Here is a 22,006-nt window from a genome sequence, read left to right on the forward strand (position 1 = left end):
ATATACCCTGTATCAGAGAATAAAAAGAATTCAGGAAGCTCAGTGACCTTTTGAATCAAAGACACTCTGATACAGAGGTTCCTCTGATGTTATAAAACAAACTTTTTTTAAAAAAGAGATTTGACTGTCAAAGAAGGTAAACTTATATTTACCACTAAATCTAAGAGAAAAATTCATGCATTTTCACTATGGCTGCTGGTTGGCACTTTTTGAAACTCTCCTCACTTTTTTTTTTTTTTTTGTCAAATATGTACAATTCATGCCCTGGTTGGATCCTAAAATTCTAGAATTTATCTGTTTATGTATGTACTAATGAGTAGAAAAAGTGAAGGGCTTTATAAATACTTATTTGGAGATTTGGTGGACTTTTGCAAAAGAAAATAGATTTTAGTGGGATCCCTAAACCATAATGATGTTTGGAATTAGATGTGACCAGGCTTCTAAAAGTGAATCTCAGGGTATTACCAATAAAGTTTGTTTTTTTTTTCCATTCACCCCAACACATTTGATGGAAAATTCATATGAGTAGACAGAGCACACAATATGCCATTAACAAAAAATCATATTTAAAATGCGTCATTGTCTGCATTGGCATTCCTTCCAGGCTCATGAAATTCTGGAGCTTTTAATGAATTAAACTGTATTTGTCTGAAGAAGCCAGCAGTTACTGATTGGTTAAAAAATAATTATGTACACAGCAGGATAAAAAGACACCCAGTGTGTTATTGTTCAATCACTAACTGGTACTGTTTCTGCCAAATGTGTGGTCTGTAAATGAGTACAGGTGGAATGGATTTCCACATTCCCAAAATAGCACAGAAGCATGGCACAGAAGAGAAGATGATATAAGTTAATAAGGAACAATTATGTTGGTATATTTTGAATCACAAAATAATTTCTAAAAAAGGAGCACCATACAGAAAATGAATCTGAACATATTCTTTGAACATAGCCATGCCCTAAAAGGGACACTGGAGGGGCGGGGGTTGTGTATATATTGGCGAAAGGAGTAGAGGCAGCTATTCATTGTAATCCAAGACTTCAAAAATGCAGTAATGATTGTCATTGTCAGCGGGCTCTTATGGATTACCTACACACAATTGCCCATAATCTGTTGCTATAATACACTTTTTGTGTGCTGAATTTTCTTTTCAGTTTTTTGTTTTGTTTTTTAAATTTTTCTACTTTGTTTTAAATTGTCAGTTTTTTTAATAGACTAAAATTTAACTTTATTCTTCCACAAATCTAATAAAAATAGACTAGGCATAAACCAAAAAGAAGAAAATATTCTAATTAAAGTGTCCTGCCATGGGGGCCAGGCAATAGGGGTAATAGGGATTGAACCCAGGGCCTCCTGCATGCTAGGCAGGCAGCTCTACCTCTGAACCACATCCCCAGCCCTTGCCATTTTGTTTTTAGAGAGGTGTCAGAAAATGGAACAAATTAGGAAAACTTTCTAAGACCATCCCAAAGTAGCTAAGTTATATAATATTAAGATTGAAATGACATTTGAGTTCCTTATATACCCTAGAGATTAGTGCTCTATCTTATGTGTGAGGAGTAAAAATTTGCTCCCAAGATGTAGGTTCTGTATTCACCTCACAGATTGTTTATTTTGCTGAGAAGGAACTTTTTAGTTTGAATTCATCCCATTTATTGATTCTTGATTTTAATTCTTGCGCCACAGGAGTCTTATTAAGGAAGTTGGGGCCTAATCCAACATGATGGAGATTAGGGTCTACTTTTTCTTCCTCTAGATGCAGGGTCTCTGGTTTTATTCCTTGATCCATTTTGAGTTGAGTTTTGTGGATGGTGAGAGATAGGGGCTGAGTTTCATTTTGTTGCATATGGATTTCCAGTATTCCCAACACCATTTTTGTTGAAGAGGCTATCTTTTCTCCAGTGCACATTTTTGGCGCCTTTGTCTAATATAAGATAATTGTAATTTTGTGGGTTAGTCTCTATGTCCTCTATTGTGTACCATTGGTCTACCAGTCTGTAACGCTAAACATCAAAAAAACAAATAACCCAATCAATAAATGGACCAAGCACCTGAACAGATGCTTCTCAGAAGTATCAGTCAACAAATATATGAAAAAATGCTCTTCATTGCTAGCAGTTAGAGAAATGCAAATCAAAACTACTCTAAGATTTTATTTCACTCCAGTCAGAATGGCAACTATTATGAATACAAACAACAATAAGTGTTGTCGAGGATGTGGGGGAAAAGGTACACTCATACACTACTGGTGGGACTGCAAATTGGTGCAGCCAATATGGAAAGCAGTATGGAGATTCCTTGGAAAATTGAGAATGGAATCACCATTTGACCCAGCTATCCCTCAGTCTATACCCAAAGGGCTTAAAAACAGCATACTACAGGGACACAGCCACATCAATGTTTATAGCAGCACAATTCACAATAGCTAAACTATGGAACCAACCTAGATGCCCTTCAGTAGATGAATGGAAAGAAAAAATGTAGCATATATACACAATGGAATATTACTCAGCAATAAAAGAGAATAAAATCATGGCATATGCAGGTAAATGGATGGAGTTAAAGAAGATAATGCTAAATGAAGTTAGCCAATCCCAAAAAACCAAATGCCGAATGTTTTCTCTGATATAAGGAAGCTTATTCATAGTGGGTTTGGGGGGGCACATGGAGGAATAGATGAACTCTAGATAGGACAGAAGAGTTGGAGGGGAAGGGATGGGGCATGGGGTTAGAAATGATGGTGGAATATGATGGACATCATTATTCAAAGTACATGTGTCAAGACACAGATTGGTGTGAATATACTTTGTATACAACCAGAGAGATGAAAAATTGTGCTCTATAATTGTGTAATATGAATTGTAATGCATTTTGTTGTCTTATATAAATAAAAAAATTAATAAAAATTTTTAAATAAATTAAGGGTGATACATCTTTTAAAAAGATTGAAATGACAGAATTAAGTATTATCCCATTTAATCTACAAATGGAAAAAAGGGAGTCTGAAGTTTATACTGTTTAGTATAAGAATTTTTACATTAAATATATAGTGGGGGCTAGGGATGTGGCTCAAGTGGTAGCGCTCGCCTGGCATGCATGTGGCCCAGGTTTGATCCTCAGCACCACATACAAACAAAGATGTCGTGTCTGCCGAAAACTAAAAAATAAATATTAATTAATTCTCTCTCTCTCTCTCTCTCTCTCTCTCTCACATCTCTCTCTTTAAAAAAAAAATCAGTCTTAATATGGGCTGAGAAAAAAAACTATTAAAAAAATAAAGACAGAGCAAGGTTTTTTAAAAAAAATATATATAGTGATTTGTTTTTCAGAAAGTGATATTGGCAACTTTTGCAAGGAAGAATTTTCCATTATACAATGACTATAAAAGCTCAAATACAGCTAAGCAGCTATGCGATAGCTCACTAAGTACCATTAAAATGTTTGGGCTAGTGTACATTGAGTTTGATATAGAACTACATTTTGATTTTTAGAAAGGCAGCAGTTTTATGCTTTTTTTTGAAATTCAACTTTTTTCTAAAACATTTTATGCTTTTTTTAAATTTGACTTTGCATAAGTGTGTTACTACTGTGTTGACCTTGTGCATTAGAATTGTATGTGTAAAAATGTTAGAACTTCCTCAGTAAATGCAGAGATGTCTTTTTTGTACATTTCATTTGTGAAAAAAAAAAATTTTCAATACTGTAGCTCTTATGTGGTGATAACCTATTACAAGTCATCTAAAGACTTAGGATGTCCATGAAAGTATTTCAGGTGACAATTGTTATAAAGCTAGGTGCATATGATGACTATCCACAGTGATATGCATTTAGACCTTTCATATTTGGACCTATTTCTTCATAAATATAGTTCACCTGGTGAAAACTTACACCATGTGGCTATTGTTAGCATACCTGAGTGTGTATCCTTGCAAAAGTATGTGTTATTATTGACTATGTGTAAAATGACATATGAAGTGCTCTGCTGAGTTTTTTTTATGCTTCTCAAACAAATTTCCTTTCAACAATGCAAATGTCTTTTAGAGATTCTTAAACTATTTTTCCAGAATTATATTTTTAGGGTATTGGTCTACATTTTCAAGATTTGGGATTATGACATTTGGGATTTATCTTTCAAGAATATAAGTGCAAACCAGTAAATCTTGTGATCAGACTATTTTCCAAAATGGCTATAATACTTCACTTTACAGTCCCATCATTAGTGAGTGAGGGTCCTTGTTTCTCTACGTACTTGCTAATACTTGTTATTTTCTCTTTTTGATTATAGCTATCCTGTTGGGTCTAAAGAGGTATCTTTTTGTGACTTGGATTTGCATTTCCCTTATGACTAATAATATTGAGCATCTTTTCAAGTGTTTGTTGGCCCTTTAAATAGGTCTTTTAAATTTTTTAAAATTGTATTTCTTCTCTAATTGTAAGGCTGTGATCTTATTGTTAGAAAGAGCTGTAGTGGTTGTCTAGACTGACTTTCTGTCTGTAGATTATTCCAGCATACAATCATCTTTAATCTTCTGTTGAAAACCTCCTAATCATGAAAAATTTTACAGAATGGCACTGTTATTAAACAACTATTAGGCCAAAATCTATTTTACTGGTTTTTTTTTTTTGTTGTTGTTGTTATTTTTTCTAATTTGTTACATTTTTGCTTTTGAGGCCCATATAAAGTAAATCTACATAAACGGTCTTTCACATGTCTTAAGAGAGCTTTAAGCTTCCTCTTCTTCAGGCCAAACATCCCCAATTTCTAAAATTGTTCTCCACCCTCATTGCTATCAGTCTCACTATCATTCCAGTCATTTTCATGTGAACAAGTATCAGTCTCCTGATTCCACATTTACAGGGTGACTATTGGAATTGAGCAGACTATTGAGACACTGCGTAGCTAATATAGGAGAAAACAGTTTTCTTATTTGAATACTATACTTGTGCTGATGTAGCTTAAAACTATCTTCACACTTTTGGCAGCCACATTACAAATTTAATTCATTAATTTTCAGTGGTTTACAATCTCATCTTTTTACATACTCTTTTATGCAGTGTCTCTTCTGTGCTAAATTCAGTACTTTATGTGAACCCATATTAAATTCCATTTTATTTAATTCAATATACTATTCCAATGTTAGCATTTTCTTTTAATCTCAAATGTGTCCTCTCATGTATGAACTACCTTTCACTGAATTCCATTAGTGTGTTTTATTATTGCATAAGTCAACCACTAATGAAGGTATATAGGATAGGATCAGAAACTGACTTTGCCACTAGAAACTTTGATGAAGGTTCATACTGATCCATTTACACATGTCTTTTGATTAAGGCACTCAGTGATAGTAAAAATAATTATTAGGCTTATTTACTGAACTCTTTACTATGTGCTATGCATAGTGCTGAGTGTGTTAAGTACTTTATTTACTCCTCACCACCATCCTATGAAACAGATATTATTTTTATTTGCTTAGGGAATTTGGTAATTTAGTCTGAAGTCACACAGCTGACAAGTGCAGAGTAGGATCCAAACACAGTCTGTCTCATCATTCTAAAATTCATATTCAATTAAAATTTGTTCTTAAGTAAAAATTCACATTATTTGAAGTTATTTTTCTTTTTTAGTCACATGCAGTAAATATGTGTGCCAGGCACTTTTATAAGTCCCTAGGATATATTAGCACAAACTGGACTTAAAATTTTACCATTGAGAGTATAAGATGAAATCAGTATTGGTATGAAATTTTAAATTAAGTGGTAAGGGTAGGCTGCATTGATAAGAGTGACATTGGAATAAGGACTTTTAATTGGCAAAGTATGAACTATTTAGTAAACTGGAAAAAAAGGATTCCTGTTTGTTCCCTTCTAAAGTTAAGTATTTATGAGACCAGAGACAGTTCCATAAGATGCTTTTTACTTATTGTAGAGGAACTCAAATATATTGTCTGGGGAAATGTTTTTTTTTTTTTATTTATCTCTCCATACCCTGTGTATTTCAGTCTTGAGATAAACCTTAGCTTATACCTAAACAAGAGGAAGAATCTTGTGTAGGAATTTTTATTTTGAGCCATTTCTTTGCACTCATGAACTTCTTATTTGGTGAAACATGACTACATCTCTCTTTCAAATGGGAAGCTACAAAATAATAATACATTAGGGGCTGGGGTTGCGGCTTAGCGGTAGAGCACTCACCTAGCTAGTGTGAGGTGCTGGTTCGATCCTCAGCACCACATAAAAATAAATAAAGGTATTGTGTTCTACTACAATTAAAAAAATGTTTAAATAATACATTAAAAGTTAAGAATATTTCTGAATATGTATTCTTAATAAGTTTTTTCTTGAATAGTTTGGAATTCCCAGAAAGGATATAGAGCTTTGAGTTTCCATTTTAAGAAGCCACAAAAAAAGAACAAAAACGTTAAATTTAAAGAAAAGTCAATGAAATAGGAAACAAATATGTACTTGAAAAAAAATTAAAGCCAAAGTTGCTTTTTTAAAAAGATTAGTAAAATCCTAGCATGACTGTTGAAGAGAGAAAAGACATAACCAAATAACTTTAAAAATCCAAAAATTAATAAGTAAATCTTGTACGTAACTATAGCCAAATAAGTTAGTTGCTTAGGAAAAATGGACAAATTTCTCAGGGAAAAAAATTGCTAAACATGACAGAAAGAAGTGGAAAATCTGAATAGTCCTACATTTATTAAAGAAATTGAATCTTTAATTTAAAAACTCACTGCAGAGGAAACTCAGGTCAGAACAGTTTCATTGGCACATCGCTTCTTCCAGATGTTTAAGGAAGAAATAATGATTGGCAATATTATCCAGTCTTTCTGGATAATAGAAAAAGAGGGAACACTTCCAGATTCTTTTTGTAAGGCTAGAATAAGCTTGACAGCAAAAATCTGTCAAGATGCGACTGGGATTGTGGCTCAGTGGTAGAGTGCTGGCCTCACATGCGTGAGGTACTGGGTTCTATCCTCAGAACCACATAAATGTAAAATAAATATATTGTGTCCACCTGAAACGTAAGAAATAAATATTTTTTAAAAATCTGTCAAGAGGGGCTGGGGTTCTGGCTTAGCAGTAGAGCACTCGCCTAGCACGTGCGAGGCCCTGGGTTCAATCCTCAGCACCACATATAAATAAATTAATTAAACAAAGATATTGTGTCCAACCACAACTAAAAAATAAATACTTTTTAAAAAATCTGTCAAGAATGGTATTTTTTTAAAAAAGGAAAACACATGTCAGTTATTCTCATTAAAATAAGTGAAAAAGCTCTTAAAATGTATTAAATCAGCTCCAGCAGCAAATAAAAATAATAACATATCGTGAAGAAATTGAATCAATTCCAGAAATGTAAAGGTAGTTTAACTTTGGAAAAGCAAAGTGATTTGTGGTATTAATGAAATAAGGAGAAAAAAAATTATATGATTATTTTGAGAAAATAAGATTTGACATGATAAAAATTCTCAACAGTTAATGGAAAGTTTCTTAATCTAATAAAGAATATCTACAAAACACCTACAGCAGAAACCCAACTCAGATATTTTTAATCTTTGTATATTTGTTAAATGTTTTAAACCTACAAATTTTCATATCTGATAAGGTCACAAATATATACTTTTAAAGAAGCAATAACAAAGCTATAGATATTATACTTATAGAGCTGTTACTTAGGGCTGGGTCTGTAGCTCAGTGACAGAGTGCTTGCCTGGCACCTGTGAGACACTGAATTCGATCCTTAGTTCTGTATAAAAATAAATGAAATAAAGGTATTCTGTCCATCTACAACTACAAAAAAAAGAGCTATTGGTCAATCGATAATATTCCATTTGTGAATTTTCTGGTGACATTAATATTACTCTCTGTATTTAAATATGAATTTATATAAATTTGATCTAGTTACCTAAGTCTTGCTTGTGACAGATGCTACTTTTTTTTTTTTTTTTTTTTGGCAAAGTAATAGGAATTGAACCCAGGGCTTTGCACATGCTAGGCAAGCAATCTACTGCTAAAGTACATGCCTAGCACTTTTTATTTTTTATTTTGAGACAAAATCTCACTAAGTTGCCCAGACTGGCTTTAAATTTGCAGTCCTTCTGCCTCAGTCTCCTGAGTAGCTTGGATTACAAACATGGACCAGCATGTCTGGGTATATGCCCTGCTTGTGCTGATGGGACCATATCAACCAAAGTTTGAGTTTTGAATCAAGAAGTGTGACTTGTGGCTCAATGACATGTTGCTTTATTCTGTATGTTTGTACTTTAGTTGTTTGAAATCTAAAGTATGGGCTTGCATGTCATAGCTGCAAATAAGTCTGAGAAATGAGGTTTTGGAAATTCTGCTTTGAGAAGTTAGGATTCACAGTATGGGAAGCTATTAAAATGCTGAGATAGTATTCAGAAAACTGGGTAAGCCACAAATTATGTGTTCATTAAACTTGTCTTGCCTTTTCAGTCGCTCTACCTGTCTTTCATGAAATCATGTATTCTAGTAATAGTTGGATAAAGGCAAAAGTAATGGAAAAGATTAGTTTAGCAATACTAATTTACTTCCCTTAGTATTCCTATTCTCATTTTTAATGCATTCCATCACAAAATTTGTATGGTTTTTGGAATTCTGGCAAGGTGGTAGTAGCTATAGCACAGTTTTTTCAAAGTCCCCAATTTTTTCTTAACAAAATAACTAGGATAGCATAACCAAAAGTTCTTGGATAATATCTGTAGCACAACAAGTTGATCAGAGGCAACAGAAATAGACCACAAACAGTGATGACTGCTAACGCCATTTCTGTAGGAGGAAGTAGAAGGAAGGAGTAGAACACTTCTTGTCCTAAGTAGAAAACTTATTATCCAAATTAAGTTGTTCCTAGATAGAGAGTTCCAGAGATCTATGTTTGATCCCTTTGGCTGAATACTAGTCTCTGTGTTTATGAGAAGAAAACTAACAGTCTGGGGAAAGAAACACAGAAAAGCAGTAGGTTGCACAATTCCTGGAACTGATATAGCATATTTTGTTTCTATAAGTCAGAGTGCAAAAAAATATATGGGATGTATGGTAGAGGTCTCAGAAAGGTTTCACCTTAGTAGTAAGTGCTAAATTAAGCCCTACACTAAAGACTGCTCTTCTGCCTTAACAGAGCTTAAAAATGAGATTCCAAAGGATCAGACTGATACCAAGGAATTTATGCCAAAATAAAGGCCAATATAATTTAAAGGAACACAGAAAAATCCAGAAAGCATTGTTGAAAATATACAATGCCTGGCTGACAGTCTTTTAAGCAGGAAAGGGGGGGGCAGGAAAATATGACACAGGAGAACAACCTATTCATAAATGCAGATGCCAAATTGAAAAGATGATGAAATACCAAAGACATGAAGACACTTACGATAAATACATTCTTATTTGTTCTAGAAAGTGGGTGAAAACATGAGCGAAATACAGAGAAGTGGAAGATTAAAAAACCCAAACTGAAAATTCTGGAGTTGGAAAAATACATTATCTGAAGTGAAAAATATATGAGAGGATTAACAACAGCATTTTGGCCTTGCTTAGAGAAGATCAGTGAACTTGAAGTGAAACTAATCAAAATGAGGTACAGAGCATAAAAAGACTAATCAAGAAATGAAGAAAATCCAGTAAGCTATGGGAAAATATCAAGCAATGTAGCATATATTTGGAATTCCAGAAAGACAGAGGAGAAAACAAAAACTAATAATAATGAATAATATCATAAATTCTAAACATTGCTAAAAACTATACACCAGAGTTTTTCAATCTTGAAACATTGCTATTTTGGGTCAGAAAATTCAATGCTGTAGAGGGCTATTCTTTGCAAAATATGACATTTAGCAGCAACCCTGGTTCTGATTCACTAAATGCCAATAGTGCTGCCTAGTTGTAACAACAAAAACTTCCCTAGATATTGCCAAATGTCTAGGGTGGGGAGGTGGCAGCGATGCTGGAGGGTTGGCAGGGGAGGACTAAAAGTTTCTCCTTGTTGAGAATCCCTGCTAAAATCCCATGGATCCAAGAAGCTTCACTGAACCCCAAGCATAGGGAGAGGGAGCATGGGAGGAGTAGATGAATTCTAGATAGGGCAGAGGTGTTGGAGGGGAAGGGAGGGGGCAGGGGATTATTAATGATGGTGGAATGTGATGATCATTATTATCCAAAGTACAGGTATGAAGACATGAATTGGTGTGAATATACTATGTATACAACCAGAGATATGAAAAATTGTGCTCTATATGTATAATAAGAATTGTAATGCATTCCACTGTCATATATAAATAAAAAATTTTAAAAAGAAAGAAACATAATGAAACCATATACCAACACCACATCATCATCATTACATGGGGGAAAACCTGTGAAATAGAGAAAAGCTTGAAAGCAACCAGACCAAAAAAAAAAAAAAGACAGGAACAAAAGTAGAACTACACCAGATTTCTTTACAGAGGTCTGAGGTCAACAGGTTGACATCATAAGGAAAAGACTATCAGTCTGTTATCTTCTACCCAGTCACAATAGCTTTCAAAAATGAAAGTGAAATTTGTTTAATGTGATAATGGGCCTATATGGAAAAACTCAGAGGTGGCATTGTACTCTGTGTTGAAAGATTCAAACCTTTCTACCTAAGATTAGCAATAAGTTCTTGGTTTCACCATTGAACCCAATATTTTACTGTAAATTCGAGCTAAGAAAATAATTAAATATCATCCAAATTGGAAAGGCAAAAGTAAAAACTATCTGTTCGCAGATGACATGATCCTATATATAGAAAATTCAGATAATTCACAAACTACTAGAGTTGATGACTAATTTAGCAAATTTGCAAGATATTAGAACAACATACACAAATTAGTGTGTTTTTATACACCAGCAGTGGACTCTCCAGTAATGGAAATGAAGATAAATATTTCCATTTATAGTGGCACAAAAGAATAAAATACTCAAGAATAATTTTAACCAGGGAGGTGAAAGATTGTATAGTGAAAACTATATTGATAACAAAAACCTAAATAAGTGGAAATACATATGTGTTCATGAATTGGAAGATTTAATTTTGTCAAGATGTTAGTTAAGCCCAAATCTGTGTGGATTCAGTGCTATCAAAATCTACCCATCTTTTCTTTTTTCCAGAAATAGAAAAGCTAATCTTCATATGGAATTACAAAGGGTGTCAAATAGCCAAAACAGTATTGAAAAAAAAAAAAATTGGAAGCTTCGAAGCCACAGTTAAGTAGTGTGGAAATGGCAGGGGGGTAAACATATAGACCAATGGAATAGAATTGAGAGTTTAGAAATATACTCTCAAGTTTATGGTCAGTAAGGGTGGTACCAGAACCATTCATTGGGGAAAGAATAATCTCTTTAACAATGTAGGAACAATTGGATATCCACTTGCAAAAGAATGAAGATGCATTCCTGTCATATAACATATACATAAAATTAGCTCAAAATGGATCCTCAGCTTAATTAATAAAATTACAATTATAAAAGTCTTTGAAGAAATCATACGAGTAGATCTTAATAACCTTGGATTTGACCCTGGCTGCTTAGATATGACGGCATAAGCTCAAGCAACAAAAGAAAGGATTAACAAATAAGATTACATAGATATTAAAAACTTTTGTTAAGAAGACTCTGTCAAGAAAGTGAAAAGAAATGGGAAGAATATTTGCAGATTGTATATTCAACAAGGATCTAATATCCAGAACATGTAAGTAACTCTTAAAACTCCCCAAAGGCAAGCCAACTAATGACTGGGTAGAGGATGTAAATAGATATTTCTCCAAAAAGAATGGCCCATAATCATATGAAATATCAGTCATTTGAGAGGTGTCTTAAAACCAGAGTGTGATACCATTTCATACCCAGTAGGATGACCATAATTTTATAAAAACAACAATAAGTGTTGGTGGGGATGTGAAGAAACCATCTTATATTATTGAAGGGGATGTAAAATGTTGCAGTGACTGTGGAAAAGTTTGGTGGTTCCTCAAAAAGTTAGTACCATCTGATCCAGCAGTTCCACTCCTAAGATATGTACTCAAAAGAATTGAAAACAGGTGCTCTAGGGCTGGGGATGTGGCTCAAGCAGTAGCGCGCTCGCCTGGCATGTGTGCGGCCCAGGTTCGACCTCAGCACCACATACCAACAGAGTTGTTGTGTCCGCCGAGAACTAAAAAATAAATATTAAAAATTCTCCCCCCCTCTCTCTCTCTCTCTCTGTGTCATACACACACACACACACACACACACACACACACACACACTCTCTCTCTCTCTCTCTCTCTCTCTCTTTAAAAAAAAAAAAGCCACAACCTCATTTAAAAAAAAAAAAGAAAACAGGTGCTCTAATACTTGTACAAGATGTTCATGGCAGCACTATTCACTATAGGCAAAAAGTGCAAACAATCCAAATGTCCAGCAACTGATGAGTGAACAAATAGAATGTGGTAGTAGTATATACGTAGCATAGAATATTGCTCAACCATAAAAAGGAATGAAGAACATGCCATGATATAAATGAACCTTAAAAACATGCTAAGCAAGAGAAGCCAGAGGTAAAAGATCACATTATACATGATTCCATTTATATGAAATATCCAGAATGGATAAATCCATAGAAACAGAAGGTAGATTGATGATTCAGTGTTTGGGGGATGGGGGGGGGAGACTGCTTATGGGTTCAGAGTTTATTTGGGATGATGAATATCCCACTTAGATAGGGGTGGTGGTTGCACAACATTGTCAATATGTTAATGCTACTCATTTATACACTTTCAAGTAGTTAATTTTATGTTATATGAATCTCATGTTAATACAAAAAAAGTGAGGGCAAAATACTTCAGGCAAATCAAAACAGAGATAATGAAGAATAAAATATTCAAGAATAATTGTAACCAAGGAAGTGAAAGATTGTAGAATGAGAACTATATTGAAAACAAAAACCTAAATAAGTGGAAATACAGATTGTTTTCATGAATTAGAAGATTTAACTTTGTCAAGATGTTAGTTACATTGGTGAAAACCTGTGAAGTAGAGAAAAGCTTGATTTGCAGTACAATAAATGTTAAAAGAACTTTCCTCAGGTGAAAGGAAAGTAACTTCAGAATGAAAATTTGGACCTTTGTAAAGGAATAAAAAGTAATAGAAGTTCTGAATAGATGGGTAACTACAAAAAGCCCCCTCCCCCACCCATTTTAAAATCTCTTAAAAAAAAAAAGATAATGGAGCTTACTGTTTCATCCCTGACATGTAAAGAACTAGTAAATCACCATTCTTGTCCTGGATAACAACCTGACCAAACCAGAAATCCAGGGCTGTTCTTGGTTCCATCAGAGATTTGAGTTACCCAGTCCCTGGTCCACTGTGGTGGTAAAGAAGGCCAGGGATGCTAATCATGAGAACATGGATTGAACTTCTGTGTGCTGATTTTAGAAAATGTTTCCGTGGTAGTTTGCTCTTTTTTTCTTTTTCTTTTTTTTTTAAATATATCTGAACCTCTTTTCCTTTTTCTTCTACCTTCTCTACTTTTTCTTTTTACCTAAAAATATTTTCTTTATGATTGAATTTGAAATTTTACCATAGTTTAGTTTAGTTCTTGTTTGTAAACTTTAATTTTACAAATCTAGATATGATTTTCCTGATCACGTTCATGTCTAGTATTTATATTTCATTTTTATGCTTTCACATAAACATCCATGTTTTCAACATTGAACGTCATCCCATAGTCACGTAGGGGATTGCTTTTAGGTGACTCCAAAAAGTGAAACTGAATGACCCTAAATAACCAGTGGGTACCTATTCTGTTGCTGACCGGAGGATCCTGTTGCTTTTCCGGTACCACCTCAAAATTATTCTTATAACTTGAAGAAATGGTTGAGAATAGAAGTTGTGGTATTTCCTTAAGCAAATTAATGTTTTACAACTGGCTTAAATATAATTTGTTTTAATCTGTGTGCCTTTTTTCCATTTTTTCCCCTCCCACAGATACCAGAGAAGAAAGGAAAAGAGGCAAATAGTGGTTTTGGTGGGCCAGTTGTTAGTTCTCTATATCATGAAGAAACCATCAGGTAATTTCTCTTGTGATCTTTGATAATACGAATCTACATATGTGTGGGTATATGTTTGTGTGTATGTGTGTGTTTAAGGTTTTTTTTTAATCTTGAAATCTTTAATTTGTAGAGTACTTTTTTCTTAACATGAAACTGATTTGGTATTATCTCCAGTAGGATAATAAATAGCCGGAAAGAATTCTGTAGTGTATAATCTTTAAAATCAATAAGTTTCTGAACTAGTGCCAAAGTGTCTGAACAGTGAAAATATTATCACTTATCACTTATCATCAGGATCTGAGTCAGTGCCTTTCCCACCTGGTTGGTAAAGCAGGGTTTTGTGTCTCAGACAATCTAAAACTATGAATTTTTGTTGTTAATTTTCCTCAAAATACTATTTCTTATAAAGATTCTAATTCTAATAATTTACTATAATTCTAATTAGAATAATAATTCTAGGTAAAACTCATTTAATTCCCTCCAAAAGTTATCTTGGAGTGTAAAATAATGCAGCCACAATGGAAAACAGGGTGTAGTTTCCTCAAAACATAAAAAATAGAATTGCCGTATAATCCAGCAAATCCTCTTCTGGATCTATGTCCAAAGGAATTGAAAATAGAATCTCAAAGACTTCTTTGTACCCCCCATATACATAGCAGCACTATTTACTATTTTCAAGAAGTGAAAACAACCAGAGTGTCCAATGGCAAATAGATAAACAAAATTTAGTATATACATATAGTGGAGTATCATCCAGCCTTAAAAAGGAAGGAAATTTTGACAGATGCTACAATAGGAACCTTTAGACATTGTACTAAGTGAAATAAGACAGTCACAAAAAAGACTAATACTGTATACTTACTGAGTTACCTATAGTAGTAAAATTTGTAGAAATAGAAAGTAGAAGAGTGGTTTCCAGGAGCTGGAGGGAGTGGGAAATGGGAAGTTATTTAATGGGTCAATTTCAGTTTTTCGAGATGTAGAAGTTCTAGAGATTGCACAACAATATGAATATATTTCATACTATAGAACTGGACAATTAGTAATGGCTAAAATGGTAAACTTTGCTATATGTTGTTTTTACAACAATTAAAAAATTTTAAATATTATGTTATTAACAAAGCTTTAATTATGTATAGAATTTCATGGATAAATTTTTTTCAGCACTGTATGTAAATCAGAAAGGATTCTACTGCTACTTTAAGGAGTCATGAGACACTTCTAAGATTGTTACTTTTCAAATTAAACAACTACCAAAAAAAAAAGAAAAAAGGACTTCTTGCTTTGTTACTCTTTTCAAGTTATCAACTGTTCCTTTTCTTATTCGTTAACATGTAATAAATGTTTCAAGTGGAAAACTGTCTTCACCTAAATTTATTGAAGGGAAATATCTATCTTTATAGAATGAAGGAGTAATTGTACCAAAAATGTATGCTTCTTGCTTACCGAAAGGAGCTTATCTAATATGAAGAAGCAGCACTATGAACTGCCAAGTAGCATTGTAAGAGGGAGAAGTTACTGGTACCTCTTAAAATCAGAAGCTTGAAATGCTCATGGTTTCCAAATGTTGACTAGGCAGTCGGTTAATGCGAGGGGACCTGTCTTGAATCTATTTGCATAGCAGGCATCCCCTTTTTATTTAGATTAAATGCTTATTCAGGATAAGATGGGGGGAGGCTGATGGAGATTTGAGGGGGGAATAAAGACATCCTTTAGGATTGCTGCTGACCTGGAATGCATTTGCTAATTCCAGTCCCTATGATGGACCCTGAGAACACCAAGGAGTCCATTAAAGACTGAAGGAACATTTTCAGAGTTTAACCCTTCCCTCAATCTTTTTATACCCAGAAAGTGTTTGGGGCTTATTAATTTGCAGATTCTGTCTTTAGAGTCTTATAAAAAATGGCATCTTAGAATCTTAACCTACTAATCAAAGTTTGTTAAATGTTCAAATCAAGCTATGTAAGAGTAATTTTTCTAGATAACAGGAGGTAGTCGTTTCTTCTCTATTTTGCTGTACTCTTTTGCTTATACATTTGTATAATATTCATCACATTATGCCACACTGAGTTACAGTTTTTTAAAAATAATTAATTCTGTCCGTTAACTTAGTTTTTGAGAGCAAGGATCATGCCTTTTTCATCTCTGTGTTTCTACTACCTGAGGAAATTCCCAAAACTTAATAAATGCCCTGAGCTTCGGAGGTATGCCCAGACAAAGGCTTTCCTCAAGGAGTTGACCGATGAGTAGCCTAGGGGACATGTCATAAAACAGAGTGCTGCTGGTTTGTTTTCCTGTGGCATGCCTGTCTCAGCTCCTTTCCTACATAATCCAAAAAATTTAAATAACTAGGAAAGGAAAGGCTGTTTTCCTTCCGTAGTTGTATAAATAAATGAGAGTTTCTTGACTTTGTTTAAAAAAAAAACAAACACTAAGCTTAACTTCCTAACAATATAAATCACTTGTTTAATAATAATGATCTTTATTTATGTATATGTATGTGCTAATTTTCTTAAGGGCTTCCAGATTCCAGTGTTTCCAAAATGATCTCTCAGTTTCTTTTGAAATGTCTAGTGACATGACTGATCACAGTAGCCCTACAGAATGTGAAGTGTATCAGAACTGAGAGTAGAAATCTGGGTGAGTGTAATCCTGAGGTAAACTATTTTGAAAGGGTTAATCTTACCCTCATTCCTCACCCACTTCTTAAAGAAGTGACTGTTAGATTTACTTCAATATTTAGATTCAGTATTTAGAATCTTGATCATGAAAAATAATGAAGACTAGTATAGTTTATTTTTATAGATTTTTTTTTTTTTTTTTTTTGGTGTGTGTGTGGTGTGGTGTGTGGGATTGAACCCAGGGCCTTGTGGATGCGAAGCAAGCCCTCTACCAACTGAGCTATATCCATAGCCCTAACGTAGAGATTTTAATTCAGCTCAACACACATTTACTGTGAATATACAGTGAGACAAAATATTGTGGATATTGTGCTTCTCAGCTTCTTCACTTTAAATTATTATGTCCTAGTAGTTTGGGCATTTTCATGTAAGTCTCTTTAATAAAGATTAATTAATCTAGTGAAATATGAACTTTTGCTACAGGCAAACTGGTTAGAGTTGACTTTGCTTCATTATGTCATCTAGATATTAGTCTTATGTTATCTTCTAAATCCCTATGTTCTGGGACATACTAAGATATAAAACAGTAGGAAACATGTGTGTGAGAAAACCATTGAAAGCCTTTTAACTATTGCAAACATTAATGTTATTTGTGAGAAAACCATTGAAAGCCTTTTAACTATTGCAAACATTAATGTTATTATTATTAAAGTAGATCAGAAATCACAATTAGTCATATTCTTATTAGTTGAATTCATTTTATTAGTATAATGAAATCCAATTATAACAAAGTAGATCATAATAAAAATTCTTCTATGTTGAGATGTTGGATTATCCTAGTGAAAGACCATATGTAGTTCTTATGGTTTCTAAAGCAGTCACAGAGTGCAGTTACAACACTGAAGACAGGCTGCTTCCTAAAGTTTATGTGATCAGATTTTGCTTATGCTTGGGTGGAATATGGTATCAGGTGTTTTATTTTTCTAAAAGGAAGTTGTGCTTTAATTGATATTAATTGCAAATTCTTGGCAGAATTATGTTCAGCTGAAGTGAAAGCCTACCCAATAGGTTTTAAAGTTTTAGAAACATCAAATGGTAAACTTGGATGAAAAAAAAAAAGCTTTTCCTATAGAACCATTGTTTTTTAAAAGGATGTAAAACAATGCATTTTGAAGATCTATTTTGGATAATTTAATACACTAACTCCAAATTGTTTTCACATTTGAAAAGGTCAGGGAAAGTAGTATCTAATAAATCCATTTGTTTGGGTTTAGGTTCCATTGTTCTGGCAGCTCTCCTGGTTAATATACAGTATAGATGACGAGTTAAGGGTCCAGTTGAGTTTTGAGGGTTTTTTTATGTAATTCATTATATTTATTCAGAGATGATTCATAAACATATTAACTCATTAAATGTCTGTTGATACTTTCTCTACATTGTGCACAGCTTTTAAACTAAATGTCATAACCGGTTGAGTTTTAATATAAACTGGGGCCAATTCTGAGCTTGCTTCTTGATTTGTTTTGGTTCTGATCCTTGTTTCCACTCTTTCAGGATAAGATGTCATAGATACAGAACTCAGTATTAACATCCCAGAGTCCTGAGGCTGATTTCTCATTCTGAAGCTAGCTAATTATTCTGTAATATAATAGAAGGGGTACAGTGTGAATCTAATTAAGTACAAAAAATTATGGAGCCAGGTCACCAGCATTTGAATGCTGATTCTGCCACTCATTAACTGTGACCTTGAGCAATTTTTGGTATCTCTAAAAGAGAATAATATTAGTATTATCTCAAATTGGTACTTATGTGGATTATATGAATGCATTCTAGAACAGTTTCTTGTACAAAATAAGTTGCTGTGTAACTATAAGTTTTCATTAGTATTGTTAGTCAGCATAGGAAGTTCTACAGAGGAGACCCCAGGGCTGAACTTAGTAACTGAAATTACAGGTCCATCTGGTTATCCAACTAAATACAAATTGTTTGCTTTTGCAAAAGAAAATAGCTTTTAAATCTGTTTTGAACTATAGAAACTGGTGTAACAAATCTTACACTGAGTGCTGTGGCACATGCCTGTAATCCCAGGAACTCTGGAGGCGGAGGCTGGAAGATTGTTCGTTCAGAGCCAGCCTCAGCAACTAAAGCAGGGCCCTAAGTAATGTGGTGAGACTCTGTCTCTAAAATAAAATACAAAGACAGGCTGGGATGTAGCTCAGTGTTTAAGCACTCCTGGATTCAATCTCTGGTATCAAAAACCAAACAAACAGAACACATAACTCACATTTACCTTTTCTTTTTTTTGGGGGGGGAGCAGGTGGGCGGTGAGTGGTTGAGGGTACCTGGAATTGAATTTAGGAGTACTCCACCACTAAGCCACATCCCAAGCTCTATTTTGTATTTTATTTAGAAATGGTCTCACTGAGTTGCTTAGCACCTTGCTTTTGCTGAGGCTGGCTTTGAACTCTCTATCCTCCTGTCCCAGTTTACCTAGCTGCTGGGATTACAAGCATGCACCACTGTGCTCAGCGGTTACCTCTTTTTAGATCTGCTGTGGCTCATTTACACTTTGGAGGTGGGCAGGGAAAGCACCATAATAATAAGCATGGGGTTTTGCAAAGAGTCAAATGATTCACCAATATGTATATATTGACACACTTAAGAATTATCATTTTGGGCAGACAATGTAACACAGGCCTATAATCAGAAGGCTGAGGCAGGAGGCTCACAAGTTCAAAGCCAGCCTCAGCAACTTAGCAAGGCCCTAAGCAACTTAGTGAGACTCTATCTCAAAATTAAAAAAAAAAAAAGGGGGGGGGGGTCTGGCAATGTGGCTCAGTGGTTAAACACCTCTGGGTTCAATACCTGGTACCAGAAAAGAAAAAAAGAAAGAAATCATTTTGGGTAAATTACATACTTGGATTTAATCTAGACATTGGTACATATGCTGAGACATTAGGGCAAGAATTAAAAATACAGTAAATGAAGAGTATATAGTACCAACCTGCAATAAGATTTGGTCTTCCCTGTAGTATTTTGTAGTTTGATACATTGTAATCTATCAGAATTTTATTAATTCCACTTACACAGGCAGCCATCTGGACCTTCTCTAAGCAGGACCAGACTAGTATACAACTGAAATGATTGATGGGCTCTGGAATTGATTAGTTGCTCTGTGAGACAAATGAAGTGTTTTGGCAAAAAATACCAGAGGTCACTGCTTGTGGTCAGACACAAAAGCCTGTAGAATTTCAAAGAGATGCTTTCATCATTGCCTTATAAACTTTCAGTTTTTAAATAATAATTGATTTTGGAAAAATTTTTTAAATCTTTCCATTGGTTAATTCATCATGAAGAATGTAATATAAACTAGAATGAAAGTGATTGTTATATATTTTAATTTTATATTCTTGGTTAAAATATAAGCTAGAATGACAGTAGCATAAAAATTTGTCATTTATACATAAATTGTACTCTAAAATTTTCCTGAAAGAGCTGTGATTAGATTAAAAGCTGTAACATATATAGTTTTATTGTAACTTAAAAGTTAGATGTTATAATATTCTGCTTAAACAATTTAACTTTGTTAGATAGAAAACTAGTTTTTTCACTTTATTTTTTCATTTATAGTTGTAGATGGACATAGTACCTTTATATTAATTATGTATTTTTATGTGGTGCTGAGGATCTAACCCAGTGCCTCAGACATGCTAGGCAAGTGCCCTAACCCTGAGCTACAACCCCAGCCCTGAGAAAACTGTTTTTAACAAATGTATTTAAAGAATCTGAAGCTTCAGCAATGTGTGTTAGGGCTGCAAGGCAGCCTAGAAGTAGAGTGCTTTCTGTGAGGCTGTGAGTTCCATCCCCAGTATTGGAAAAAACAAAAAAGAAAGAACATGTGTTTTGGTTTCAAAACTGAGTGTTTGGATTTTTTTTTTTCTTTTAATAGGTTAAGTTGTTCTGGGACACCACTGTACTGTCCTTAGCACTCAGAGCATCCCTCCATCTGTTTGGTTGGTGGTAATATAATCTTTCCCTATTTCACTGTGTTGCTTATGATCAACATTGTGTTAACACTTTGGTGATAGGTGATAAATTGGATGACATATGTCTTGTTACATTCTGGTTATTCTTTGAGGACTACACAAGTGTGTATAGGCAAGTGGGCAACTCCCCCTCCAGGATCTGACTGCTCAAAATGAACTTGAGTTATGGATTTATTCAGCCTGTAAAACCTCAGCTGGCATAAATAATTGAGAAAGCAAAGGTTTGTCTGTGGTGCATACCTCAGGGACTCATGGCTCCTTTCCTCCTCTCTACCTCCCTTTCTTATGAAAATGATCCCAGTTGCACTTCTAGATAATAACACACCAAGCAATTAAAAGCCATGGGTGGCTGGAGAGAGGAGAAAAGGTTTAGTTAATGAGCTTTTCCTCTTCCAGTGCCCATGAGAGCCTCAGGAATGACAAGGCGATTAAAGCAAAGAGATAATTATAGATTATGTGAAAATGGGTCCCTTGGGACAAGCAGGTCTTGACATAAACAGTAACTGTTGTAAGAGTCTCCTGGCTCTCAGATTCACCCTTTTCTAATGTGCTTCATTGAGCTTCTGTGTGCTCAGTGTCATGATGCCAACCAAGCATATAGGCAAATCCACCTGTTTGCAGATCAACAGCCCTTTCTGAACAAGGGGTCATTCATCAACCCAAACCATCATCCACTCCTCTTAGTCCTTTTTTTTCTTCTTTTCCCTTCCCTACATTTTTCTCTTGTCTATCCTTCCAGTTTTCCCTTCTCTCTTATGTACTTTATGAATACAGTACGTGTGAAGAACTAGGCACTTGGACTTGTTCACCAAGTGTGATGTTTGTATGTGTGTGCACATATAAAGGTACATGTAGTTATGAGGCTACTGTGTCCCTTGCAATAACAAGAGGCACTGTTACAAATAATATGAACAAGGCCCCTCGCTATCTCATCTCATACTGGTTTTCCTTTTAGCTTTTGTTCACACTTCTCTACTCCCATTGGCTTTTTTTTTCTTTGAAGATCTAATTAATATTTGATGGATGAATTGATTGACAGTGTTATGTCAAGCTGTGAAAATGACTCTAGCTTATAACATATACTAAATTTTTTAAGATAATGACAACTAACATGTTGATTGCTTATTATATTCTAGTAATGATAATATGTTATATGTTATTTCACTTAATCTTCAGAATGACCCTGTTAAATGTAGATTTTTTTTTTTAATATCCCTGTTTTACAGATGAGGAAACAGATTCAGAGAGGTTAGGTTACTTACCCAA

At 34.3% G+C, this 22,006-nt stretch overlaps 1 protein-coding gene across 2 annotated transcripts in view; it reads left to right on the forward strand.

Annotated features, from left to right (window-relative positions):
• Positions 1–22,006, forward strand: part of Acbd6 (acyl-CoA binding domain containing 6) — a 150,627-nt gene that overhangs the window by 37,812 nt on the left and 90,809 nt on the right. For both annotated transcript variants that reach the window (XR_013344297.1, XM_026388483.2), the window contains exon 4: positions 14,009–14,091. Coding sequence is in view for 1 of the 2 variants with exons in the window: in XM_026388483.2 (XP_026244268.1) it covers positions 14,009–14,091 (83 nt within the window). In the remaining variant the exon portion in view is untranslated. The remainder of the gene's footprint in view (positions 1–14,008; positions 14,092–22,006) is intronic.

The sequence above is a fragment of the Urocitellus parryii genome, chromosome 9 (assembly GCF_045843805.1).
Source record: "Urocitellus parryii isolate mUroPar1 chromosome 9, mUroPar1.hap1, whole genome shotgun sequence".
NCBI lineage: Eukaryota > Metazoa > Chordata > Mammalia > Rodentia > Sciuridae > Urocitellus > Urocitellus parryii.